The sequence below is a fragment of the Phoca vitulina genome, unplaced genomic scaffold (assembly GCF_004348235.1).
Source record: "Phoca vitulina isolate PV1807 unplaced genomic scaffold, GSC_HSeal_1.0 scaffold5, whole genome shotgun sequence".
In the NCBI taxonomy this organism is placed as follows: domain Eukaryota; kingdom Metazoa; phylum Chordata; class Mammalia; order Carnivora; family Phocidae; genus Phoca; species Phoca vitulina.
In genome coordinates this window covers 58,722,821-58,747,492 of record NW_022589708.1, presented here as the reverse complement: position 1 = coordinate 58,747,492, position 24,672 = coordinate 58,722,821, and the positions used below count along the sequence as shown (strand labels likewise).

Below are 24,672 nucleotides of genomic sequence, written 5' to 3'. Positions count from 1 at the left end.
ATATCCCATAGGTAGCTAAACGTAAAATGTCCAGGGTAGAATTCCTCATCCTCCCCTGAAATTGGCTGTGTTCTCTGTCCTAGTGAGTGGCACTCCGTTCACTCAGTTACTTCAGCTGAATAGCTGGATATAACCCTTGGCTCTCTCTTGCCCTTATTCAGCTCCTTTCCTCCCAGTCAGTTACAGAATCCACTTGAGTCTGTCTCCTGTCCAGGTTTCTCCATTTCCATTTCCTTGGTACAGGCTCTTTTCTTTCCTGCCTTACCGCAGCCACCTTAGGCTCCCTCTGAGTTCTTTTTCTTCATCCCCATCTGCTCTCTACGTTCAGCCAAAGTAATCTTTAACAGACCTACATCTGATCACACCACTTCCCTGCTTAAGGTCTTTCAGTGATTAAATGTTTCTCTTAGGATAAAGGCTAAGGTTTCTGCTGCAGCCAGGCTAAATTTCTTTCAGTTCTTGCACCTGGCGTGTGCATAGTCACTGTTCCCTGCCTGTCTTCTCAGAGAGTTGACCCTCCCCGATTCTGGTCTTCCCATGGCATTCACACCTCCCCATCAGAGCCGTGGCCACTCTGGGGAACATCTGTTTATGTGCCTAGACCCCTCTGACACCATGTAAGTTCCGCTAGGGGCAGGGGAGGGGGTTGCGGTGTTGGCTTTGTGTCCTTTTTACCTAGAGGACATCCAGTAAACGTTTATCAAGTGAATACAGTATGGTTATGCCTGTCTACTGCTGGAATTTTAATTTGGCTTTAGGCCAGGCCATCGCAGGGTATGGTTGATACTTTATTTATTTATTCATTTATGTTTTTTAAAGATTTTATTTATTTGAGAGAGTGAGAGAGAGAGCATGAGTGGGGTGAGGGGCTGAGGGAGAGGGAGAAGCAGGCTCCCCACTTAGCGGGGAGCCCGATGTGGGGCTCCATCCCAGGGCCCTGGGATCATGACCTGAGCCGAAGGCAGACGCTTAATCTACTGAGCCACCCAGGCGCCCTGGTTGATACTTTTAATACTTTTAGAGACTAGTAGATGAAATCACATTAGAGCTTTTCACATAGGAAAGGTTCATGATACCATAAATGGATTTGAGCTTGGAGCCCTCTATTCCAGCCTTGAACACATTAGAAAAATAAAATCAAGTATTACTGTGCTCTATCCATTTCTTTAGCCTTATGACCCATCTATTTTTATGTGATCTGTTTTACAAAGCTTTGTCTGTTTGGTGCAATGAACAAAACTATAGAAATTATTTCAAGTCATGAAAGTTTCTTTTCTGGTTTCCTTTTAAAAATAGAAGTATCTCATAAAAGCAATACTTCTATGAGATTACAGTCAGCTTCACAATCCTGGATATCTTTTTTTTTTTTTCCCTGCTAATACTGTTGCCACTTGGGTTGTTTGCTTTTCTAACCAGAGCACATGGCTTCAGTTGAATTATTTCTTCACTTACAATGAGCTGTCAGATTCCCTATGTCTTAGAATTGCCTAAAGCTTCTGTGCAACGAAATGAGAGTGGCCCTTTGGGTGATGGGGATAAAGAATTGCTTCCAGAGGCCATAGTTGCAAATTGTGTTTCAAGTAAAGTAACTTACTGGCAGTTGGGAAGTGACAGATGTTCTCTCCAGTGAGTAACAAATTTGAACAAAACTGATGAGGCAGAGGGTCGTCACTATGTTAGGAAATTCTACAAATGTCAGTTTGTTTTTAAATGAAAGTAGGAGGATTACCTTGTCACCTGTTCATCTGCATCTTTATGAAGGATGGCATAAACTCTTGGAGAATGCCACACGGCGGCGTTCGGAGCCCCTTTGTCTTTGTGGAATTTGTCAAGTATTCAGGACATTCCCCTTCATTCTTCTAGTAAGGTAAGCTTGCAGAAAAGAGAAGTGGGTGACAAATTCTAGCAGCTGGGGCAGTAAAATATCAGTATCTCAGTAAATCTCTGAAACTTTGCTTCTTTGCAGTACTTATACCATGGAACCAGTGCAGTAGTTTTAAAGTGTATTTTTATTTAGGGGTCCCTGGGTAGCTCAGGGTCCTGGGATCCAGCCCAGGGTCCTGGGATCCTGCCCAGCAGGGAGACGGCTCCTCCTTCTCCCACTGCCCCTTCCCCCCGGCTTGTGTGCGCTTGCGCGCGCGCTCTCTCTCTCTCTCTCTCTCTCACTCAAATAAATGAATTAAATCTTTTTTAAAAAATAAAGTATATTTTAATTTATAAAGTTTTTTTTTTTAAAGATTTTATTTATTTATTTGACAGAGACATAGCGAGAGAGGGAACACAAGCATGGGGAGTGGGAGAGGGAGAAGCAGGCTCCCCGCTGAGCAGGGAGCCCGATGCGGGGCTCGATCCCAGGACCCCAGGATCATGACCTGAGCTAAGGCAGACGCTTAACGACTGAGCCACCCAGGCGCCCCTGATTTATAAAGTTTTGAGGCCGAGTCTATCTTAGAGGCCTGTCTGGACCTTGGAAATACGTTTGGTGTCTAAGTCAGAGGTGTAGCATCTGTTCAGTCTCAAACAGCTCATCAGAGTAAGTATGGAAGAAATCGATGAGCGTAACATTTGGCTCTTCTGTAACTTGAGCAGTTTCTTGAATTTATTTTGCTGTAGCACAGATGTAGGACATGACAGGCTGTGAAGTTGCACCCCCAAAGTTTACCTAAAACCCTAGAATTCGTCTATTTGAGAGTTGTACTAGAATTGAAATACAGTCCCCCAAAATAGAGAAAGATGGCTACACACTTAAATCTTTTGTGCTCAAACAGGAACTTCCATTGGTGAAAAAGGAAGAAAGCTATGAAAAACACTCATTCCTGCAGGAAACTGGGTGATCTTCACTGAGGAAATGCTTTCATTTTATCATCTGCTAGAATACTAAGAATTTGATTTCTGGGATTTCATGTAGCAGTTTTCTGGAATATATCATTTTCACATAGTTTTAACTATTGTGCAAGTAATTTTTTTCCGTTTATACATTGATATATATCACATGGACCATGTATTTGTATGTGGTATCCCATTGTTTGCATAGGTATTCTACTTATACTTGTGTTCTAGGTTTCTAGTTCCTAAGATCTTTCTATTAGGCCATAATCTTCTCAGAGCCAGGGACCATGAATGTATTGCTCCTTATGATTTCCCCCAGCATTCTTGGTATGTAGGGTCATTGTCAGAAGAAGAATTAATATATGCTATTATTTTGTTCACATTATCATACAGTAGTACTTTTTTGGTAAGGCATCTTAGACTTTATCAATAGCTCATTAGCTATAAATAAATTCCTATTGTAAGGCAGCTTAGCAACTTAAGCTGATAACAAATAATTACCCATCCAGTTTATGAAAATAGAAAAACCTCTATTAGAAATTTCCAGTGTACTTACATGTAAGTGCTTTAATTTAAATAAATTTCTTTGCAATTAAAAGAAATCTTTTTTCATATTTGACATAGCTGTTTCAAATAGCCTATACCAGGCTACATCTTGTATGCTAAAGCGTATACAGGTCACTTTTAAACAGATTGATTCAGCATTCAGAGTCCTTATGTTTACTGTAAGAATATCCGCCTCCATGATAAGAAATGATACAAACTCACATCCTGACCTAAGATTGACAGCGTAAGAAGAGCCAGAATCTTGGTGCTAACCAGTTCCGCGGGGCTCTTCATACTATTCTGACCTCTTTTCCTCAGCAAGCTTTTAGGCCAGCAGAAGACAGATTCTGAGGTGTACTTTCCCACTGGTTGCGTCCGTCTCCTTTTTTGCCAAATACATGCTGGTTAAAACGAAGGTTGAGATCTGTGTGGAAGACCCATGCTTGTAAGTCATAATTCTAATTTCTACTGTTACTGAGAACATTATTTTATCAAAAACAGAGTTTTCCTGGACTAGTTTCTCCATTTCCTCTTGTTTTTTTAAAATTTTGTAAGTGTATTCAAATATATTTTTGCTAGATCAGTAAAGCAAACCTTCCTTTAACAGTTACTTGGTTCCTAGGGGAAGGGAAAATAAATGTGCTCTTAGAGGGATCAAAAGATTGGTTGCTACATTACTCCTTTAGTCTTCTAGTTCTAAATGTAGATTTCTAAAATTGGAAGGTCTGTGTTTGTCCTCTTGACTAAATTTGCTTTCAGAGTGTAAAATAAAATAACCTTTTCTTCTCCATGCCATGAGCTTTCTGAGGGACAGTGCTTGTCACTAGGAAAAGCCATCCAGGGAATGGGATTTTGATCTGTAGTACCAATGGACACAGAAAAAGTCTGTGGGAATATGGGATATATTTTCAAGTGCCAGAGAAAATATGGAGATCCAAGTGAGTTGGCATATTAGCCTCTGAAGGTGTTAAAACTCTTTTCCATCCTCTGCTTTCATTTCTCATTTCTGTTCATCTCTTCTTGCTTTCTTTCCATATGGCAAAAAAACAAGAAGTCATTGATTCACCTATTAATGTACAGTGAGTGACAGCTGAGGCTGAACATACCAAGGCCTTTTATGAGAAAGTACTTCCTAAATAATAGGCAGAAAAAATGTTGCAAAAAGAAAAAAGATTATCTTACTGAAGTACTTCAGAGGTGATTATTTAATATAACGGACATGCTAATTACAACTCATTTTTATGATTATCAATCAAGCCCTAGAAGGACTGGTCATCATAACAAATAGTTGGTTTAGTTTGAATTGCTGTATATGCTGGAAAGTTCTAAGAAGGCTATATGTCTTTTAGAAATGTTCCATTCAGGATTTCTTTAATCTGAACTTGCCCCAAGACCGAATTAATGAATTATGATTGTACTTTTTCAAAAATATTTTTTAGGACTGAAACACTTTTATATTTAATTTAAAAATATAATCTTTTAGTTTATTAATGCAGGTTTGATGTAAACCCATGGGATCATAATTTTATTTTTTTTTTAAAGATTGGTTTATTTGAGAGAGAGAGAGAGAGTGCAGACACGTGTGTGAGGGACGGGCAGAGGGAGAGGAAGAGAATCTCAAGTGGACTCTCCACTGAGCACAGAGCCACCCTGAGATCATGACCTGAGCCAAAACCAAGAGTTGGTCGCTTAACCCACTGAGCCACCCAGGTGCCCCCATAATTTGATTTTTAAAAATTGTGATAAAATATACATAACATAAAAATTATTTTAACCATTTGTAAGTATACAGTTTACTGACTTTAAGAACATTCACATTATTAGGCAGTTGTTAGAACTACCTGTCTCCATAGAACTTTCTCATCATCCCAAACTGACACTCTGTACCCATTAAACAACTCCCCATTCTCATCTCCCCCCAGTCCCTGGCAACTGTCATTCTCCTTTTTGCCTCTATAAGGTACTAGGCTCGGTACCTCATGTAAGTGGAGTCATGCAATTGTGTTCTTTTGTGTCTGGCTTGTTTCACTTAGCCTAATGTTCTCAAGGTTCAACCCCATTATATCATGTATCAGTCATTTCTTTTTTAAGGTCGAATAATATTCCATTATGTGTAGATACCACATTTGTTTATCCATGCATCTGTTGGTAGATATTTGGGTTTTCTACCTTTTGGCTATTGTGAATAATGTTGCTCTGATCATTGGTGTATGACTATCCAAGTCCCTGCTTTCAATTCTTTTGTGTATGTACTAGAAGTAGAATTGCTAGATCTTATGGTAATTCTGTCTTTAACTTTTTGAGGAGCTGACATAATGTTTTCTACATTGGCTGTAACATTTTACATTCTCACTTCCTACATTTAATTTTATATTAATAACTCATTTTACAGATTTGCTTGAAACACTGCCATCCTAGGTTGTAAATTTAAGGCAAGAATACCTCTTTAAGGCTATGGACTCTGAAAAACAAACAGGGTTCTAGAGCGGAGGGGGGTGGGAGGATGGGTTAGCCTGGTGATGGGTATTAAAGAGGGCACATTCTGCATGGAGCACTGGGTGTTATGCACAAACAATGAATCATGGAACACTACATCAAAAACTAATGATGTAATGTATGGTGATTAACATAACAATAAAAATTTAAAAAAAGAATACCTCTTTAAACTTTAGCAGTTAGGGGGTATATATAATTCAAATAACTAAGCTTTTATTTTCATTTAAAATATTTGTTTATCTTTTGGTCGCAAAGTGTTTGTTACAGAAATGTGGAATATATTTGAACAGTACAAAGAAAGAAAGAACCACTTCTGAATCTTTCCAGAGAAATACATTTGGTGTATATGTATCCTTTTATCTGTATGTATTGTATTTTAAAACATTGTAATCACGTAGCACATACTGTTTTCTAACATAGCTAAGCCTTACAGGTGCACTTGGTTTTTTGCAGGGTGTTTTGTTTTGTTTGTGGGAATAAGCTCATAGTTTAGCTTTTCGTTAGCATCTCCCTTGGGATACTTCATTTGAGGGATGCGTAGTACTATGGAAGGAAAAGCATTGGGTTACCTTCCTTAAAATCACTGCTGAATACTTACAAAGTGTGTGCCTATCCAGGATGGCCTAGGTTGAGCAGGCCATTTGAAGATTCTTCCCTATTAGTAGTGCCTCCTGATAGAATATTATTATTTGAAGCATGATGATTTAAATGAAATGATGTTGAACTCTGTTTATATACCTTTAAGTGTAATCCATACAATTAGAACAAATCTGTTAATACTTCTACTTCATGTTTAGGCAAATTTAGTAGATGAGTAGATGTCATAAGACATCTACTGTCCTGATACTGTTCTTCTTGTGATAGGTCCTTATATTTCTGACTCATTGTTAGCCACAGTGGTTCTTAAGTCTGGTATAGATTTCAGAACAGACTAAAGCTAGTGATTCCACCTGCTTTAGCCTTTTAGATTAGTAGTATACGCACTTTATGATTATGTGGTAGAGGGTCAAACATATGAAGTTGATAGAATGATACTTAGTATGATTTTCTCAACATTAGCTAGCAAAGGTGTTGCTGCCCCCAGGAAACTGGAGAAATTAAACATCTCACCACAGTAATCTAATTGTAATGATGATGGTGGTAATTTTGAGTTAATTAGAAAATGTTGGTGGTATTTGCATTTACATTATACTGCCTTAGGAAAAGATACGCCACATGCCCATGTTCAGGACTTCTATTCCTTACAGCACATAGCACATCCTGAGTTTTAATACCTCCACAAAACCTCTTGGGGAACCTTGTCTGAATTCTGAGGATACCTTGTTCGTGTCATCAGCTACTCATCTTGAACATAGTCTAATGAAGACATACTTTGTGCTTTAGCAGTCTGTAGCCCAAGGAGGCACCTTGTGCTCGTACACTCTTGTGAGCTCCTTGAGGACAAAGGTGCGTTTGGTCTCCAGGACCTGCCGCCTGGTGGTTTTCGGAGGAAGGAAGGAATGAGTGACATTCACAAAGTTTAACCAGGCAAATCTAGATAGAGGCATATTAGGAAACACATTTTTAGGGGGGAAGTTCTTTTTGTATTTGAAGCATTTTAAAAACAGATGCTGGTGTACATTATTAGACAAAGTCAGAAGGAAATAATGTTGGAGAAGTTTAATCACTGAAGGGACAGGGCTGATGTTCTTTGATGTGAGAAGAATCAGAGGGCTGGGGTTGAGTCCTGACTATGCCACTCATTGCTCTGTGACCTTGGGAAGTCCCTTTGCCTCTGAGCCCCACTCCTCATCTGCTAAGAATGAATTATGACCTTTCTTCCTTACAAGAGTATCGTGAAAATTAGATGAAATAACGTACGTGAAGCTGCTTAACATAGTGTCTGCAACAGTTTTTGTTTTTTTTTTTTTTTTAAGATTTTATTTGGGGGGGGAGCACAGAGGGAGAGGGAGAAGCAGACTCCCTGCTGAGCAGGTAGCCTGATGCAGGGCTTGATCCCAGGAGCCTGAGATCATGACCTGAGCTGAAGGCCACCACTTAACCGACTGAGCCACCCAGGCCCCCCAGCAACAGTTCTTGATCACTGTTCGTGTCTTCCTTCCTGGTCTTTATTTACTTAACAGAATCGTGTTGCTAGGAGTAATTACTTAGCTTGGGCAGCATTACTGCCGTTGTTCTCACGTGTTCCAAAATCCCCTGCAGCTTGTTCATTACATCTTGAACATACCATTATAGAATCTTACAGGACAGATTTTTGAGACCCAGGCTCAGGAAGATAGGTGGCATGTCACACTGATTAATTAAAAGCCAACCTGGGAATAAAACATGTGCTCAGGACGCTGTCTTTTCCACCATGCCAAGGCTGTTGATAACGCTTTCTGCTTTTATGATGGTTGTGGACCTGTGAGGTACATGACCTGGTTTTATATTAACTTTTAATTTGACAAGCCTTTGGAGAAATATCTTGTAAAATAAAGCTTCAAGTAATTTAGGAATGGGTTCATATAATAAGTTCATAAAATAAGCCACCATTATGAAATATGTAATATGTTCATATAATAAGCCACCATTATAAAATATGTAATATGTTCATATAATAAACCATCATTATGAAATATATATAATTTCATATAATAAGCCATCATTATGAAAGCCTGATTTTTCAGTAGCTTACCAAAACCCTTGGGGGCAGAGTGGCCTGTGACTGATTGACTTCAGAATAATTGTACTGTTGTCAGGAAATTGTATAAGTTTGATGGTAGTATCCCTTTGTGTTGTCATTTTAAATGTGGTTATCATATTTTTTTGGCTAATTTAAATCCCCCCTTTTCCCTGTTTATTTAAAATTCTATATTATATACAGTATTACATGTTGAGAACTAACTTTGATGTGGTTCATACTCTAGGAAAATAAAGTGCTAGATTTTTTTTGGAATTGATCTGTCTGCTTATAGACATTTACACTGTTTCCTTTCTTGTGACTCCTTCCTTGTCTGTTTTGTAAGAGACACAAGGCAGGCCATTTGGGTGGGGTAGGGTGGGAGGCATCTTTTTTGTTACCTCGAAGAGCTTTTAAGATAATCATCTTACCATACAAAGAACACAAAAATCAAGAACAAAGAAAAGAACAATAGCCCAGGAGGAAAAATAGGGACTTTATGTAAAAGGATGATGCATGAGGCCAAGAAATGAAGAGTGCACGTGCAGATTCCAGATTCTGGATTGTGTGGCTTCAAGGCCCAGACTCAGCCACTTAATGGTTTGAGCAAATTCTTAAAATCCCTTTGCCTCCCATTTCCTTGTCCGTAAAGTGAGGATTTACATGAATTAACAGATGTAAAATATTAAGAACACACTTGGCACATAGTGTTCAAGAAATATCAGTTGTTATTGTTGCTGTTATTGTGATTATTTTTTAAATGGTGCCCAGCCACACTCATCATAGGAGGAATTCAAGTTGAAACAAAACCAAGACACCATGATAATACACTGTGTGGTAAGGATGTGGGTAACCAGGTGCTGCCAAACATTGGTGGTTATTTTATATACTCATACTACTTCGGTAGAGGACAATTTGAGATAACTGTTATAAAAAGGTAAAATAGCAATTTGGGGTGCCTGGGTGGTGCTTTAAGACTCTTTCTCCCTCTCCCTCTGCCCCTACCCCTGCTGTGTGCTTGCTCACTCTCAAATAAATAAATAAATCTTTAAAAAAAATAGCAATTAGGGCACCTGGGTGGCTCACTTGGTTAAGTGACTGCCTTCGGCTCAGGTCATGATCCTGGAGTCCCTGGATCGAGTCCTGCATCGGGCTCCCTGCTCAGCAGGGAGTCTGCTTCTCCCTCTGACCCTCCCCCCTCTCATGTGCTCTCTCTCTCATTCTCTCTCTCAAATAAATAAATAAAATCTTATAAAAAAAATTTAAAAAAATAAAAAAAATAGCAATTAGACTTTGACCCAGCAGTTCCATTTTTAGGAATTTATCTTATAAATGTATGTATAAAAAAAGACAAGTATATGCAATAATATATGTAGACAATAATTGCAGTCTTGTTTATGCTAGGAAAAGACTAGCAGTGACTTGAACAGTCTCTCAGTGGAAGGAGATAAGTTGTTAACTTGATGTAATGGAATGTGCTAATATAGAATGATTTCCAAGATGTACTGTTAAGTAAGGGAAAAAAGGCTTCCACACACACATACACGTAATGTTTTGTAAGCATACACTATCTCTGGAAGGAATTAGAAACAGCTGTTCACAGTGGTAGCCTTTGAGGAGAGGGTTGGGGAGGGATGGTAGGGAAACTTACTTTCCTTTACCCCTTTATACCAGTTGAAACAAAATTTTTCAACATGTTTATGTATTAGTTTTTTATCTTTCCCCAAATCCTTTACCTGTTCCCACCAGCACGCACACATGCACACTTCTCAGAACATTCAGATGCTGTGCCAGGAGTCTGGCTGTGGAGTGATGGGGAATAGCCTGTCCTTGATCGTGTTTAATGCTAATTGAATATGTGATGTGATTCTTGGGTCATAGTAGTCATCTGCTCCTTGTCATCCAAGTTGGTGCTGTTGGGAAAAATCTCCCTGGGTGGTGAAAACTGAGGCTTGGCTAAGTATACCTAAGCCCCAAGGCTCTCTCTAGGTGTTATCAGAGGTGCTGGAGGCCAGAAGGCCTTGGTCTTGAGCCTGGCTCTCCTGGCTATTTTTAGAGGTCTGAGAAGAGAGTGAGCAGGAAGGAACTTCAGGAGTTCTGTACCTCATTAGGAAACCCTGGTTGTATTTAGAAACTGGTTCTATTTCAGTTTCTAGAGGTGAGAGCCAGAATGGAAACTCAACTTGGCATGGTAGGGTTTTGTGCTTGTGCAGCTCCCTGGAATTTCTAGAAATACTTTTTTAACCCTAGAAGACTTGGAGGCATGACAAGGATAGATCTTTGTGTAAAACTCCTTAAACAGGTCAAATTTAGAGTTTTATGGAAATTTATACCTATGTCTACTTTTTATAGGATACTATTTAAGCTAATTGCTACTTGCATGAAGGCTTTAGGCATGACCTTGAACACAAGATTAGGGTGAATTGTCTTTCCTTGTTCATATGATAACTTTTCAGTGTGAAATAAAATTTGATCTGTGTATATATAGAAAACATGCTCATAGAAATTAGAACCAGAATATAATACTTTATTTTGTGGTTTCATTCTGTATATCTTTCGGCTAGTCCTTCTTAATATTTTTGCCACTTTAGACTTACATGAGGGATTTCCCATTCCCATCATTAAACAGTGGCTTGGTATGGCAGTGATTTTCTACAAGGGATGGGGATCTTTGAGTGCAACCTGGGGGTTGGAGGAGGACAGTGGGGAAGTAGAGGTAATGATTCTGATTTTTTATAACATTCATGTGCATGCGCACACCCTCCCGCCCTCCCTCTCCTAAGCAAGAATTCAGTGTCTTAGGCAAACTAGTACTGTAACCTTTAACTTTATCTCAGTAACCTAAAGAAAAAGTTCTGATGAGACACCCTGGTTTCATCCAGTTAGCAGCCTTAACATTATCTGCTGTCTGGTTGCAAATAAGCAAGTATGTAACAGATAAGCACTGACTTGTGAGTAGGTAAGACAAACAACTGGTTCTAGCAAGCTGTTCCTCTCATTGCAGAAAAAGGCCCAGGTTTGACCACAGGGAAGGATTGGACAGGTTGCTGGGGAAAGTGAGTGGTCCATTTAACCAAAGGTAGGTACTTTCTTTTGGAATTAGGTTTTGTTTCCTTTTATTCACAGTGTCTTTTTTTTTTTTTTTTTTGAAGTTACTTTAGTGGTTATTTCATTTTTTTCTTGGGATCTTTTTTGTTGCAGCAGAGATGTTGGCCTATTTATAGGAATTACTTGAAGCCAGAGTCATGGTGGATGTAGGAAAGTGGCCAATCTTCACTCTGCTCTCACCTCAAGAAATTGCATCTATTCGGAAAGCGTGTGTCTTTGGCACCTCAGCCAATGAAGCACTGTACGTTACTGACAATGATGAGGTAAGAATCTCTCAAAACCCAGAGTGTGATTTTAGGGGGCGAGCTTTAAAGTGTGAAGTTTGAAGACCAAGAAAATGTTGTGGCCAGCCGATCTTTCCAGAATGCAAATTTACTCATATCAGTCTCTGTTTTGAAATATTTCCGTGGAAGATCCATAGATCCCCTTGGCCCTTACTTTCCTTCCAGTCTTTTCTCCTACCACTATCCCAGATGTACCCAGCAAGGCCTACCTCCTTATCTTCTGAAAGGGTTGGGGATAAAAAGAGCCTGAAATTCAAGAAGACCATGTCTTTGATATAATTTCTCTCTCCTTTCAGTTTCTTGATTTAATACCCCTCAACCCCCTGCTACTCTTTGAATTTCATAGTATAGCCAAATATTCTAAAACTTAATGTCATCAGAGGTTGAATTTTTCTTAATCCGATCAGTCTCTTCCTACCTACTGAGCTGTCACACTGAACTTGAGTGTGTCTTATTTTCAGAGTGGAGAAGGGAGCCTTTGTGTAACTTTAGGCCAAGTGACTCAGACAAAACTATTTGTTTTCTAGGTCTTTGTATTTGGACTGAACTATAGTAACTGTCTAGGAACTGGAGATAACCAGAGTACACTTGTACCCAAAAAGCTAGAAGCCTTATGTGGAAAGAAGATTAAAAGCCTTAGTTATGGGAGTGGACCACATGTCCTTCTCAGCACCGAAGGTAAAGAGGGAACAAAGTCAGCTTTTCAGTTTGTGGGAAATCGAGCTGAATTCTGAGCTAAGGTGAGGTGGGGCCATATGAAATAATTTCGAGTGGTTTATTTCTTAATTTCTGAGAACTATACCAAACTGATAAAAGTTAAGCACTTCAGGCTAACTCTGGAACAGCCATAATATTGCTTGCAAATTAAGCAAACGTTAGAATACTAATGTAAAGTTGTTAAAGATTAGATGTAGCAAATGAAGTAGTCCTTCTGCCTAATTTTTCAGTGGATTTATGGGAGCAAGGCAACCTTTGTGTTTTATTTGGCACATTTTCATAAACACACATGATTCTGGTTTTCCTTTCATTGTGTAGTTCCTGAATCTCTAATTTAAGAAATCTTAGTTTATTCCCTGGCGTTCATGTGTGTGCCATCTGGAAAGACTGTGAGATAGATTCTTCTCCTTTTAATCTCTGCCTCCCTAAGATCACTGAAAAAGGACACTATAACATTCTTCTTTGGTAATTTATCTCTACTGTGGGCAACCAGGACTCTCTGAAAATAGGTTCTATATAACCTAAATTCTTCCCTTTATATTTTAAGCATGTTAACTCTTGCTCTGTCTCTAGCAGAGACCCTCTGCTTTCTGTGGGGAAGCTTTCTGTCTGCTTCTCTTTCTCTCTCCAGACTGAGGAATCACAGCTTCCTTGGATATTGCCAGAGGTCTTAGTATTGAGCTTTTTAATTGCCTTTAACTCATATCTGAATCTACTCCAAGTTGTCTGCATCTTTCTCAAGCTGTGAGATCCAGATCTGAGCATGATTGTCTGGTGAGAATATAACTGGTATTGAGCATAATGAGGTGATGATCTCACTTCTATGTTTTGTAACCATGCTCTCTGGCATCACACTGGCTCTTTCAGGCAGTTACTACTTTGCTGACTGGTTCTGCTTGTCATCTCTTGTGACCTAATTTGATTTTTTCCTAACAAATATCAGTTTTAACTGGTCATTGATTTCTGACTGTAAAACACTGGGGCAGTTTTTTAGAGCAAACACACTAAAATGTATGCATTTATTGTATTTATTTATTTTTTAAATAAAGATTATTTGAGAGAGCGAGCGTGTGCACGTACGCATGTGTGAGTGGGGGGAGGGGCAGAGGGAGAGACAGAATCTCAAGCAGACTCTCCGCTCAGTGTGGAGCCCAATACAGGGCTTGATCTCATGACCCTGAGATCATGACCTGAGCCGAAATCAAGAGTTGGGTTCTTAACTGACTGAGCCACCCAGGCACCCCTAAAACATACACATTTCAAGTCTTGGTTTTCTTCAAAGTGGTGACCTTAGGAAATTACAACTTTTGGAATTATTTCCAGAGTCTAGATCATGTAGTCTTAACCATCTTGAGTGTTACAATTAAGATATAAAATAAACATAAAACATAAAAATATAAATAAAATAACTGATTTTCTTGTGGGAATATTTTTAAATTCAATTTTGATTGTTACAATACATTTTATACAATATAATTTTAAACATGCCCTGCATTATGTATCAGATGTATGTATAGCACATATGTTTGTGCATGTTATATATGTATTACAAACAAATAGTTTTAAAACAAATTAAACCATTTAAAACACTTGAAACCATCAAGTAGTATATGGCTTTTATTAAAAAAACAGAAGGACCTCTGCCTCACCCCTTTTCAGTCTTAGAAACTACCCTTCAGAAGGAGCCACTTTTAACCCCTTCAAATGTTTCTTCTCATGTTAATCTCATATTTTTAAGTTAACACACTTACACTCTTTCTGAATTTTCAATTTTAGATCTTATTCTTCCACTTTTTATCATGGCAGATAGAAGTTAGCTTTCTTTCCTCTTTTTTTCCTCCTCCAGTCATTTCAATATAGCAATACTACCATTCTGGTTAAATCGATATTCAGTGTTTACATTATTAGGACTCTGTGTGATTTACAGCTGAACCATCACCTTTCTGTACAACTGTTTGTTTTCCTGGGGTTCATTCACTTATTTTTCTATAGGGCTGTCATTATGTCCAGACTCTCCCATAGTACAGTATTGTGTCTCAGCACTTCTGAGATTATCTAGTTGTCTCTGGAGCCCTCGTCCCCATGTTCCAGCCGGGACTGGTCACCGTAGGCCTGCCTTCCAGCTCTCAGCCTGGAATTTCATTCACCGTCATCCATGGAAGTCCCCTTAACTTTGTCCTTCCTGGATCCCCTATTTCTTGTGCCCCTGTGTTGTCTTCCTTGGATTATACCCTTATTTGGGTGAAACACATTCTCTGGTAGCTTCCCAAAGAAAGTGGTATGAGAGAAATCTTTGAGACGTTCTCTTAAAATGTCTTCATTTTACACATGCAGTTGCTCAGTGGTTTGGCTGGTCTTAAAATTCCTGAGTGAAAATCCTATTTCAGAATTTTAAAGTCATTGCACCTCTCAAGTCAGGCTTGCTGTTGAGATTCTGATGCCATTCTGACTTTCGCTATTTTTGCATAGGACTGTTTTTTCCTCTTCGGAAGGTTTAAGGATCTTTTCTTTGTTCCCAGTTTTCTGAAAAAATCATGGTTATGTACTCTAGTGGATAATTTTTAATTAAGTAATTAAGAAAATTTATGAGAGAGAGCGTGCACACACGAGTGAGAGAGTGAGAGAGAGCATGAGCAGGGGGAGGGTGGGAGAAGCAGACTCCATGCTGAGCAGGGAGCCCGACTGGGGCTCGATCCCAGGACCCCAGAACTATGACCTGAACCGAAGACAGACGCCTAACTGACTGAGCCACCCAGGTGCTCCAATTTTTAATTTATTGATCATTCTGTTGACTCCAGTTTGGAAATTCCTTCATGTCTAGATTATTTTCTTGTCATATTTCATGGATAATGTCCCTTCTTTGTTTTGTCTGTTCTCTTCTTTTTTGGAACTTTTCTTAGAAGGAAGTTAGAGGATTCTGAACTGATCCTCTTTTTTATATTTTGTTTCCTATCTACTTTTTGGGAAATTTCTTCAACTTTATCTTACAACTCTGATGTCAGATTTTCACATTTCTGCTGTTACGTTTTCCCGTTCTCTTTCTTGTTCTCAATGTGCCTTTCTCAAGCCTCCTGTCCTGTGTCATGGATTCACTAACTTCTCTTTGAGGCTGTCGTAGGTTACTTTCAAGTTGTCTTCTGTTCTCTGTAGTGTTTCTTTTTCTTCCCCTCCCAGATTTCTTCTTTCTTTTTAATTTGTTTTGGTCTCTGACTTTTCTTGTCAGAGGCTTTCTTGAAAAGTTTGGTGATCCTTGGCCATCTGTCCGCAGGTGAGACCCAGGCGCTGATACACGTGTTGGGAACACTGGATTCATGGGTGGGGCTTGTCAAGTGCTGAGCTTGACTTTAGGGAGATAATAACTGTTGCATTAGGGATTCTCCCAATGTCAGTATGTGAGCTTCTGTAGGGTAGAACCTTCCAGATTCTTGACCTGGATCATTTTTTTTGCCAGCTTTCCAAGAGTAGGGGAAGGACAGGGGTCTCACTATTCAGTACGTGGACTTCTACTTCTCCTTTCCTCACTATGGTGCCTCACAGCTGTTGTCAGGGCCTCTCTGGAGTATTTTTCTAGCTCATTTTCTTTGTCATGTTATGTAGGAGAAGGAAGGAGGTTCGGGCAAAGGGAGAAGTTGGGCTGCAGGGAGTTACGTAAAGAAATTCACAGCAAGTAAATGCTCTAGGTCTCTTGTCTTATACCAGCGTTGGGGAGGGGTAGTTGCCTGACCCCACAGCAAGAGGATGAGGATTTGGGGTCTAAGTGCTTCTGTTTTTAGTTACACCTCCCCTTACATCTCCTGTTATGTCTAGTCCCTCCAATCCCTGGGCCTTCCTCAGATTCCAGGGTTGTAATTGGCTTCTCCTTTTGCAGTTGTAGGTGTCACCTTCTCTGGTCGGCTGTGTTACTCACCCATCCGTCTGCCTTCCATCTTCCAAAATTTTGTTGTCATCTCTCCTGTTGTATTTTCTTCTTTATTGTTCTTTTTTGTCCTTGAGTGTTTATGCCTTTTTTTAAAAAAAATTGTTCCCTTCACTATATTTCAGCAGGTTTTCAGGGAGGAATAAAGATAAAAACATGTTCAATTCTCCATGCTTTACTCACTTGTGTGCTATTTCTAAAAGGTATTTTAGGAATGTTTTGATCAATGCTACATTATTAAATTGAAAATCTAGGATGTGAGCGCAATCTGGCTGCCACATCTGTCACCCTATTGATCGTCAGGTTTGATAACAGCTGATCTGGCTGGGTAGGTGGGTGCCCCCTTCCTCACTGCTCCATGTGCATCCCTCCTGAAGCTGTTTGCTCAGTCGGAGAGGACAGGACGACCTTTCCCATGGAGGAGGTCAGGGGTAGACAAGTAGCTGTGCTCCCCTGCTAGAACCTCCAGACAAGCTCTCGAAGTCCATTTGTAGGAGAACGTAGGGTAGTCAAGCTTCCAAGACTCCAGACATATCCAAATAAGGTGCTACATGTGGCAGTCTGGCTTTTCTCAAAAAAAAAAGAAAATCTAGTCCCATCTGGTGACAATTCTGAAGATCAATATTCATTTAGTATTACCACTTAATAGACCTAGGGCTTGTGGATTTCTTTTTTTGTCTTCTGAAGCAACATTAAATTAGGTTACTTATAAAATGAGTTGTTTCAGACCACTTCTCCAACTTGGCGTCCAGTCTCTGAAAGCTGAGTTTCCTTGAAGGTCAGAACTTCATGGGATGCTTCTTTGCCTCCTTCTGTGCTCTCTCTTTCCCAGGCCCTTCCCACTTCCCGCTCTCCCTTCTATCCTGGTTGGTTTCACTCTCTCATCCTTTGGTACTTTTGCTCATCTCTTGACCCTCACATGATTCTGAAGCTTGATCCTTGGTCAGAGACTGTGCAGCAAGAGCAGGGCTGGGGGAGTCAGTGCTGGTGCCCCATTGGATGGGGTTGCTTTGAAAACTTCCTGGGGAGTTGGGACTAAGAGCCATCTCAGGAAGCTCAGTTTTCCTATGCTTCATCAAATAAAAAGGGAAGAAATAGGTATATATGCTATCTTAAGATAGTAAAATAATGTGATTATAGTAAGATTGAATAATAATGTAATAATGGCAAAACAATCACAAGAAGGTGATTGCCAAGGGCAACTCTGGAGAGGACTGATGGCGGAGAACAGGCAGCTGGAAAGAGCCCAGCATCTGGAGAATAAGGTCCTTCATCCTGAGGGCATCTGGGTGACACAGCACAGCAGTCATTCATTCTCTCCCAGGCACTGCTCAGATCTGTGTCTTCTGATATGTTTTGGGAACACAGAGTGCCCTTGGCAGCCGTAACTTAAAGTTCAGTGGGATTCTTTTTTTTTTTAATTTTTTATTGTTATGTTAATCACCATACATTACATCATTAGTTTTAGATGTTGTTCAGTGGGATTCTTGCTGTGTCCGTTAGTGCAAGTGTTCCGCTTAGGGAACCAGGACTTCTAAACCTACAGAACCTATAATTTCAGGGACAGGAAGCACAGATTCCCCAAGTCGGTCACTGGGAGTCATGGTCAGTAGGGTCCCTCATATAAGCCACTCTGGTTCCTGGACCCCCGTATTCTACCTCTTAGGGACACAGCACCATCTGGTGGTCACTGATTCCGAATCTGTACCTCGGAGCTTAGCATCCCGGCCTCCCCTGGTCTCAGCTCCAGGCCGATGCCTCAGCTGTACCTTCATCCGGCTTGTCATCGCTGTGTCCAGTGGCATCTTCTGCATGTTGCGTACATGAGACAGGGCCAGGAGTCCCGTGGTCATGTGAGCACTGCCACGCCTCTTTTGCTATAAAGTGGCTGCCTTGGTCTGATGAGATGTTTTGTGGGATCAGATACTCTGTGGATTAAATGCTCTGTAAGCCCTCATATAGCTGTGCTAGCTGAGGCCCTGTGGGCAGGAAACCCATACCCTGATTATATGTTGATTTCTGTTAGTATGAATGGCTGCTCCTTCCAGGATGGAAAGGGTCCATTGGAGTCAGCTTGGTAATAGTCAGCTATTACCAAATAGCTAGTTGGTCTCTTTAAAGGGTGATGCTGTAGTGGGGACTCTGCATTAGTCTTTGTTACTAACATGGCAGGCTTCGGGCAATGGTAGCAGCTAGGTGGTAGCCTTGGTGGGTGGGAGTCGCGGCTTCTGAATTTGCATTTTTCTTCTTAAGAGTGAGGGCATCTTTTCATATGGTTAAGAGTCATTTACATTTCTGGGGTGCCTGGGTGGCTCAGTCGTTAAGCGTCTGCCTTCGGCTCAGGTCATGGTTCCAGGGTCCGGGATCAAGCCCCACATCGGGCTCCCTGCTCCGCGGGAAGCCTGTTTCTCCCTCTCCCACTCCCCCCACTTGTGTTCCCTCTCTCGCTGTCTCTCTCTGTCAAAAAATAAATAAAATATTAAAAAAAAAAAAAAAGAGTCATTTACATTTCTTTCATTGTGAACCATCAGTTCATATTTCTAGAGGGTTCTCGGTCTTTTTCTTTGTATTTTTAGGAGCTCTTTTTATATTAGAGATATTATCTCTTAGTAATATAAATTGTAAGTATTTTTTTCCTAATATTTAATTTTTTCCTTTTTTTAGGTGTCACACTTTTTCAGTCTGTAGCCTCATCCTTTTTAGGATGAAATTTTCCATTTATGGTTTCTGTCATAATCTCTGTAATAGGGAAAACCTCTTGTGAGAAGCACAAGATTAGATTTTAGATTAGATAATGAGAAACCTACTTAATTATGAGTACCTTTCCTCTGGTTGCTTGGGGACCATTGCAGCGAGTCAGCAGCCTGCCAGTAACACTGGGATTTCTGGTGTTGCTGTTGGATATCATTGTGTCCAGGTCTAGATTGTCCTTAATAGGGCAGGATGTTTTATTACCGGGGAAAGACATGAGAAGAGTGTATAACTTGGAGGTCTCTGCTCTTGACACACAGGCGTGCCGTAGGAGGAAATGCACGAAACAGTGGTACTTCTAGAGAGGAAAACAGAAGTTACCTCTATCAGAGTCCCAAAAAGATAAAGTCATTAGAGAAAAATTGAGCCAGATTTTATGCCAATAATAGTCTGCTTGAGGGAAGCTCTTGCAGTTTTGTATGTAGCATATACCAAAAGTCTCTTTCCTCTTGCAAGTAGTATACCTCTTTCCTCTGTACTTTGTGAGGACTCTCACACACACACATAGACACACACACCTCAGTGGGTCCCTGAGACTTGGTATTTGGTAAAATGATAGTAAAGACTAGTGCTGAGCTTTCTTATGGCTTTTGCGTTTTGCTTGGTACCTGACACAGAAACTACTGAGATGAATCAGTGTGTTCAGACGGTCTAATTTTGTATATACAAACTGAGTTCTGACCATAAAGCTGGTCTTCTTTCTATGTTAGTGTCAAGTCCTTTCTTGAATGATTTTACATTTTTCTATCTCGTTTCCTCATCTGTCCCTCTTTCCCTTACCCTTCATCAGTAACCACTTTATTGGGAAGAAGAGGCAGTGTGAAAGAAATTAAGGTTGGAGAATAAGTTGTGCAAAGTCCGGGGAAGAAAGTACAGGGGTTACCATTCCTTCTCGGAGTTGATTCTTTGTCTGTGGCCTTCTTGTATAGATGGAGTTGTTTATGCCTGGGGCCACAATGGATATAGCCAGCTTGGGAATGGGACGACCAACCAAGGCATTGCTCCCATCCAAGTCTGTACCAATCTCTTGATCAAGCAAGTGGTTGAAGTAGCTTGTGGCTCACATCATTCAATGGCTCTGGCAGCTGATGGAGAGGTAAGTACCCTGCTTTTATTCTTTATTTTTAAACTGTGGTAAAACACACATAATACAAAATTGCTGTCCTAGTCATTTTGGAAACCAAACCTCAGGATGTGTGAGAACCACTTTCTGCAACCATTTTATCATATGCCTGGACTGTTGCCATGGTCTCTTTAACCACTTAAAATGGGTTAGGATGGCAAATTTTATATGTATAAAATATGCATATATATTTTTATATCCATGGGATCTATTGAATGTCAGTTCAGTGACATTAAGTATATTCACATTGTTATGCAACCATCATCACCATTCATCTGCAGAACTCTCTTTATCTTGCAGAGCTGAAACTGTACCTACCAAACAGTAACTCTATCTCCCTCCCAGCCCCAGGTGACCACCGTTCTGTCTCCATGAGTTTGACTACTCTCACATGCTCCTATATGCTCATATGAGTGGAATCATGCAGTGTTCATCCTGTTATGACTGCCTTATTTCACTGAGCATAATGTTATCAAGGTTCGTCCATGTTGGAGCATGTGTCAGAATTTCTGTCCTTTTTAAGGCTGAATAATATTCTGTGTGTATGTATATGCCATATTTTGTTCATTTATCTGTTGATGGATATTTGGATTGTTAGCACCTTTTGGCTATTTTGAAAGTGCCTTTTAAAAAAATAAAATAATGACCATATTTATATCTGGGATAGTGTAAACATTGTAGCCCTGTGTGCACAACTAAAAACATGTGGGAACACACTCTTTTTCTGACATAACCTATGTGATCAGGACCACTCTTTTGATGACAGTAGACTTCAGCCTAAAGGCAGTTGAGTCTCCTGCTCTTTGTGTTTGACCGTGTTCTGTACTTTAGTTTTTTTTTAACTACCCCATCCATTAAGGTCTGTTTTGTTTTTCAGTAAATGTAATGATGTCATAGAAAATAACTTTACCAACATACCAGTGGCTACTGTACCACTTGTTCACCCCAAGTGCCATGCTTATCTTAAAGTTTCCTCATCTTACTGATTTTATTTTCCAATCTGTTATCTCATTTTGTTTCTCTTCATCTCTGTAACCTTAGGTCAGACCTTGCTATCTGCCTGGGCTATTGCCCTGGTCTTTTTTATTCCATAGCTTTTTAATTGGTCCACCTGTTAAGTGTTACCTCTCTGCCCCCTGTGATTTTTTTTTTTTAAGATTTATTTATTTATTTTAGAGCATGAGTAAGAGGGGCAGAGGGAGGAAAGAGAATCTCAAGCACACTCAACACCAAGCAAGGAGCCCGATGTGGGGCTCAATCTCATGACTCTGAGATCACGACCCAAGCTGAAGCCAAGGTTCAGACGCCCATCCGACTGCACCACCCAGGCGCGCCCCTACTCCCTTTGATTTCTAAAACACAGATCATTCTGTTCTGTTTAAAATCCCTCATTGGTGTTAACAGTGATTTTATTATGTCGGGCAGGTTATGGGTGAAGAGACCAGAGAAGCTGAGGGAGATCAAGGTTTCATGGGTGGGATGTGCCGGGGCTAGGCCTAGCACCCAGGTCTTACGCCCTGAATCCATGGTTTGCTAGTCTGTTTTTGATTATTGGAACGCCAGTCCTCATTTTTAAATAAAAGGCAGCTGCATTGCAAGGGAGCTTGGGATGCTTGAGAAGAAGTGCCAGAAGAATGATTGTTAAAATTAGAATTCCCTAATTTGTAGCCTGGATTCTTGGTTTACTTTAATTGTAAGCATATGCTGCTTTGGATAATTGTGCTAAATATTTGCTTTATTATACTAGATATTTCCTGTGAACCCACTCTCAGGAAGTGTTGCAGGTTATTTCTTTTGTACCTGTGAAATGAACCTCCAGTGCATATTCTTTTAAAGCGCCAGCCATGGGTTTTGCTATTGTTGCCTTGGGCGGCATCAGACATGTGAGCTGAGATAGGAAGTGCTGACAGAGGAGAGAATTACGGAGGCCAGACCTCAGGGTGTGGGAGGACCACTGCCTGTGGGCAAGTGAAAGGGGTGGGCGTCCTTAGAATTCTCCCAGTGTTGAAGGATGTTCTTTCCCTGGCTGCCAGCGTCCGCCCTCCCCTAATTCTTCTCTCTGGTCACACACTTGTTTGATAGGCTTAGTTGGTAATTAACTTGAAGTGATTTTTTGTTTTGTTTTTCATCTTTGTTACCAGATTTTAACTAGCTTAGAGATTTATTTGTGTCTCTTTAGAGATCTGGTTTTCACATTATGGCAAATCATAGGCCAAAGTGCACAGGATGCATTTGAGGAGGGGAGCTCCTTGGAGCTGACAGCCAGCAAATGAGAACACAGAGAAAACAGTACCAAGAATAGCCTAACAACCTGGTATCGTTTCTGTAGGGACAGACACCTCTTTGGTACTTGTGAGCCTTACTGTGTTACGACCTGTAACTGTGATCGATAATTATAATCGTGATGGTCGTGAGTCATCAGGAAAGGTTATGTAATATTCGGTATTGGTGATTAGTGAGACAGGAGGAGCATTGTATGGCTTTGAAAGCTTTCCATGAAGGGGAAAAAAAAAAGAATATCTGTGCCCAAAGAGTTAAGCAGATTTTTCCTATCACTGCTACTTCTGTGGTATATGCCTTATTTCCTATTGATGCCAGATTGAAAAACCACATACGGCCATCATACTGACGGAGGCAGTGTAGTGCAGTGGTTAAGAGCACAGCTACACTTCTTGGGTTCACAGTCCATGTTTACTGCTTACTGGTGTGGAACCTCAAGTAAGCCACCTAACCTCTCTGTTTCCATTTCTGTATATAAAATGTGGGTGATAATAGGATCTACCCCAGGGTCACCATACAGGATTACTATGAAAATTAAAGAAGTTAGTGCCTGTAAAGCTCTAATGATACATTAGAGCCATGTAGCACATTGTAAATATTCAGTAAGTGGATATATTTTTACTTTATGATTATTAACATGTGTTAGAGCTCGAATTTTTACCCTATTACTAGTAATTCATTCTTTTTCCCTTGTCTTGTGTAGGTATTTGCGTGGGGCTATAACAACTGTGGCCAGGTGGGATCAGGATCTACAACAAATCAGCCAACTCCTCGAAAAGTTACAAACTGTTTACATATTAAGAGGGTGGTTGGCATTGCTTGTGGTCAGACCTCATCCATGGCTGTTCTGGACAATGGTGAGGTGAGCTCTCTCTGCCCCGCCCCCGCCCCCCCCCCCCCCCCCCCGCCGCCATCCTCACATCCTCTCTCAGTGAAATATCATTTTCTTCGTGAGGAGCATGTATGAGATCATGGAAGGAAAAGTGCCTTGTTTTGATAGTTTTGTTGATAAGTTAACTGGTTACTGATTGAGAGAATATCTGGAGGGTGTTTGCTCCTCAGTATGAATTTTTAAATTCCAGGATTTATCTGCAAGTAAGGATACTTTATTTTTTTGTGAGATCCAAATAGTCTAATGTCCATAGGTATATGTGATTTAATGTAATGAAGAGTTTGATACTACCTGTTTCATCCACTGAAAAAATCAAATGTGCACTCTTCAAAGTTAGCTGATGATGTTTGTAAGCAGCAACTGACGCCACTGCCCCTGCATCTGGAGTTTGTTCACAGGAGGAAGCAACTTACAGAAGCAGAATTTCTTGTCCTACTTGTTGTTGGCTACTTTTACAAAAATTCAACTTTTAGTGACCCTTTACCATGGTTACCTTTGAGCTGATGGTTATTTCTATACGATTATTCTGGTTGTAACTTCTACTTAAATAGACCTGTTACCAATCTATGAATGTCTTAGTGACGAAAAATTGTACAAAGATATGTCTTTGAAGTGATTTTTTAAAAGATTTTATTCATTTGAGAGAGAGAGAGAGCTTGTGAGAGCATGAGCACGGGAGGGGCAGAGGGAGAGGATGAAGCAGACTCCCTGCTGAGCAGGGAGCCTGACATGGGGCTCAATCCCAAGACCTCAAGATCATGACCTGAGCCAAAGGCAGATGCTTAACCAACTGAGCCACCCAGGCGCCCCACAAAGATATGTGTTTGGATACCGACGTGTGAGTTATGCATTGCAGTGCTAGAGTGCTTTAGAGTTTTCTGAATACTCACCTATGTTAACTTATTTTTTTTAAATTATTTTTATTGAGGCATAATTGGCATACATTATGTTAGTTTCAGGTGTACAATGAAATGATTCAATATTTGTATATAGTTAAAGATCACCAAAGTAAGTCTAGTTAATATCTGTCACCGTATAGTTTTTTTCTTATGATGAGAACTTTTAAGATTA

At 40.2% G+C, this 24,672-nt stretch overlaps 1 protein-coding gene across 7 annotated transcripts in view; it reads left to right on the top strand.

Annotated features, from left to right (window-relative positions):
• RCBTB1 (RCC1 and BTB domain containing protein 1) overlaps positions 1 to 24,672 on the top strand; it is a 47,152-nt gene that overhangs the window by 4,898 nt on the left and 17,582 nt on the right. For 4 of the 7 annotated variants that reach the window (XM_032403059.1, XM_032403061.1, XM_032403064.1 and 1 more), the window contains 5 exons: positions 11,535 to 11,609; positions 11,732 to 11,901; positions 12,450 to 12,600; positions 20,236 to 20,402; positions 23,413 to 23,571. In XM_032403059.1, coding sequence (XP_032258950.1) covers positions 11,776 to 11,901; positions 12,450 to 12,600; positions 20,236 to 20,402; positions 23,413 to 23,571 — 603 coding nt within the window. In that variant the 5' untranslated portion in view covers positions 11,535 to 11,609; positions 11,732 to 11,775. Of the gene's footprint in view, positions 1 to 1,004; positions 1,868 to 2,408; positions 3,821 to 11,534; positions 11,610 to 11,731; positions 11,902 to 12,449; positions 12,601 to 20,235; positions 20,403 to 23,412; positions 23,572 to 24,672 lie in introns of those variants that run through there. The other 3 variants (XM_032403062.1, XM_032403063.1, XM_032403060.1) reach the window with 3 other exon arrangements.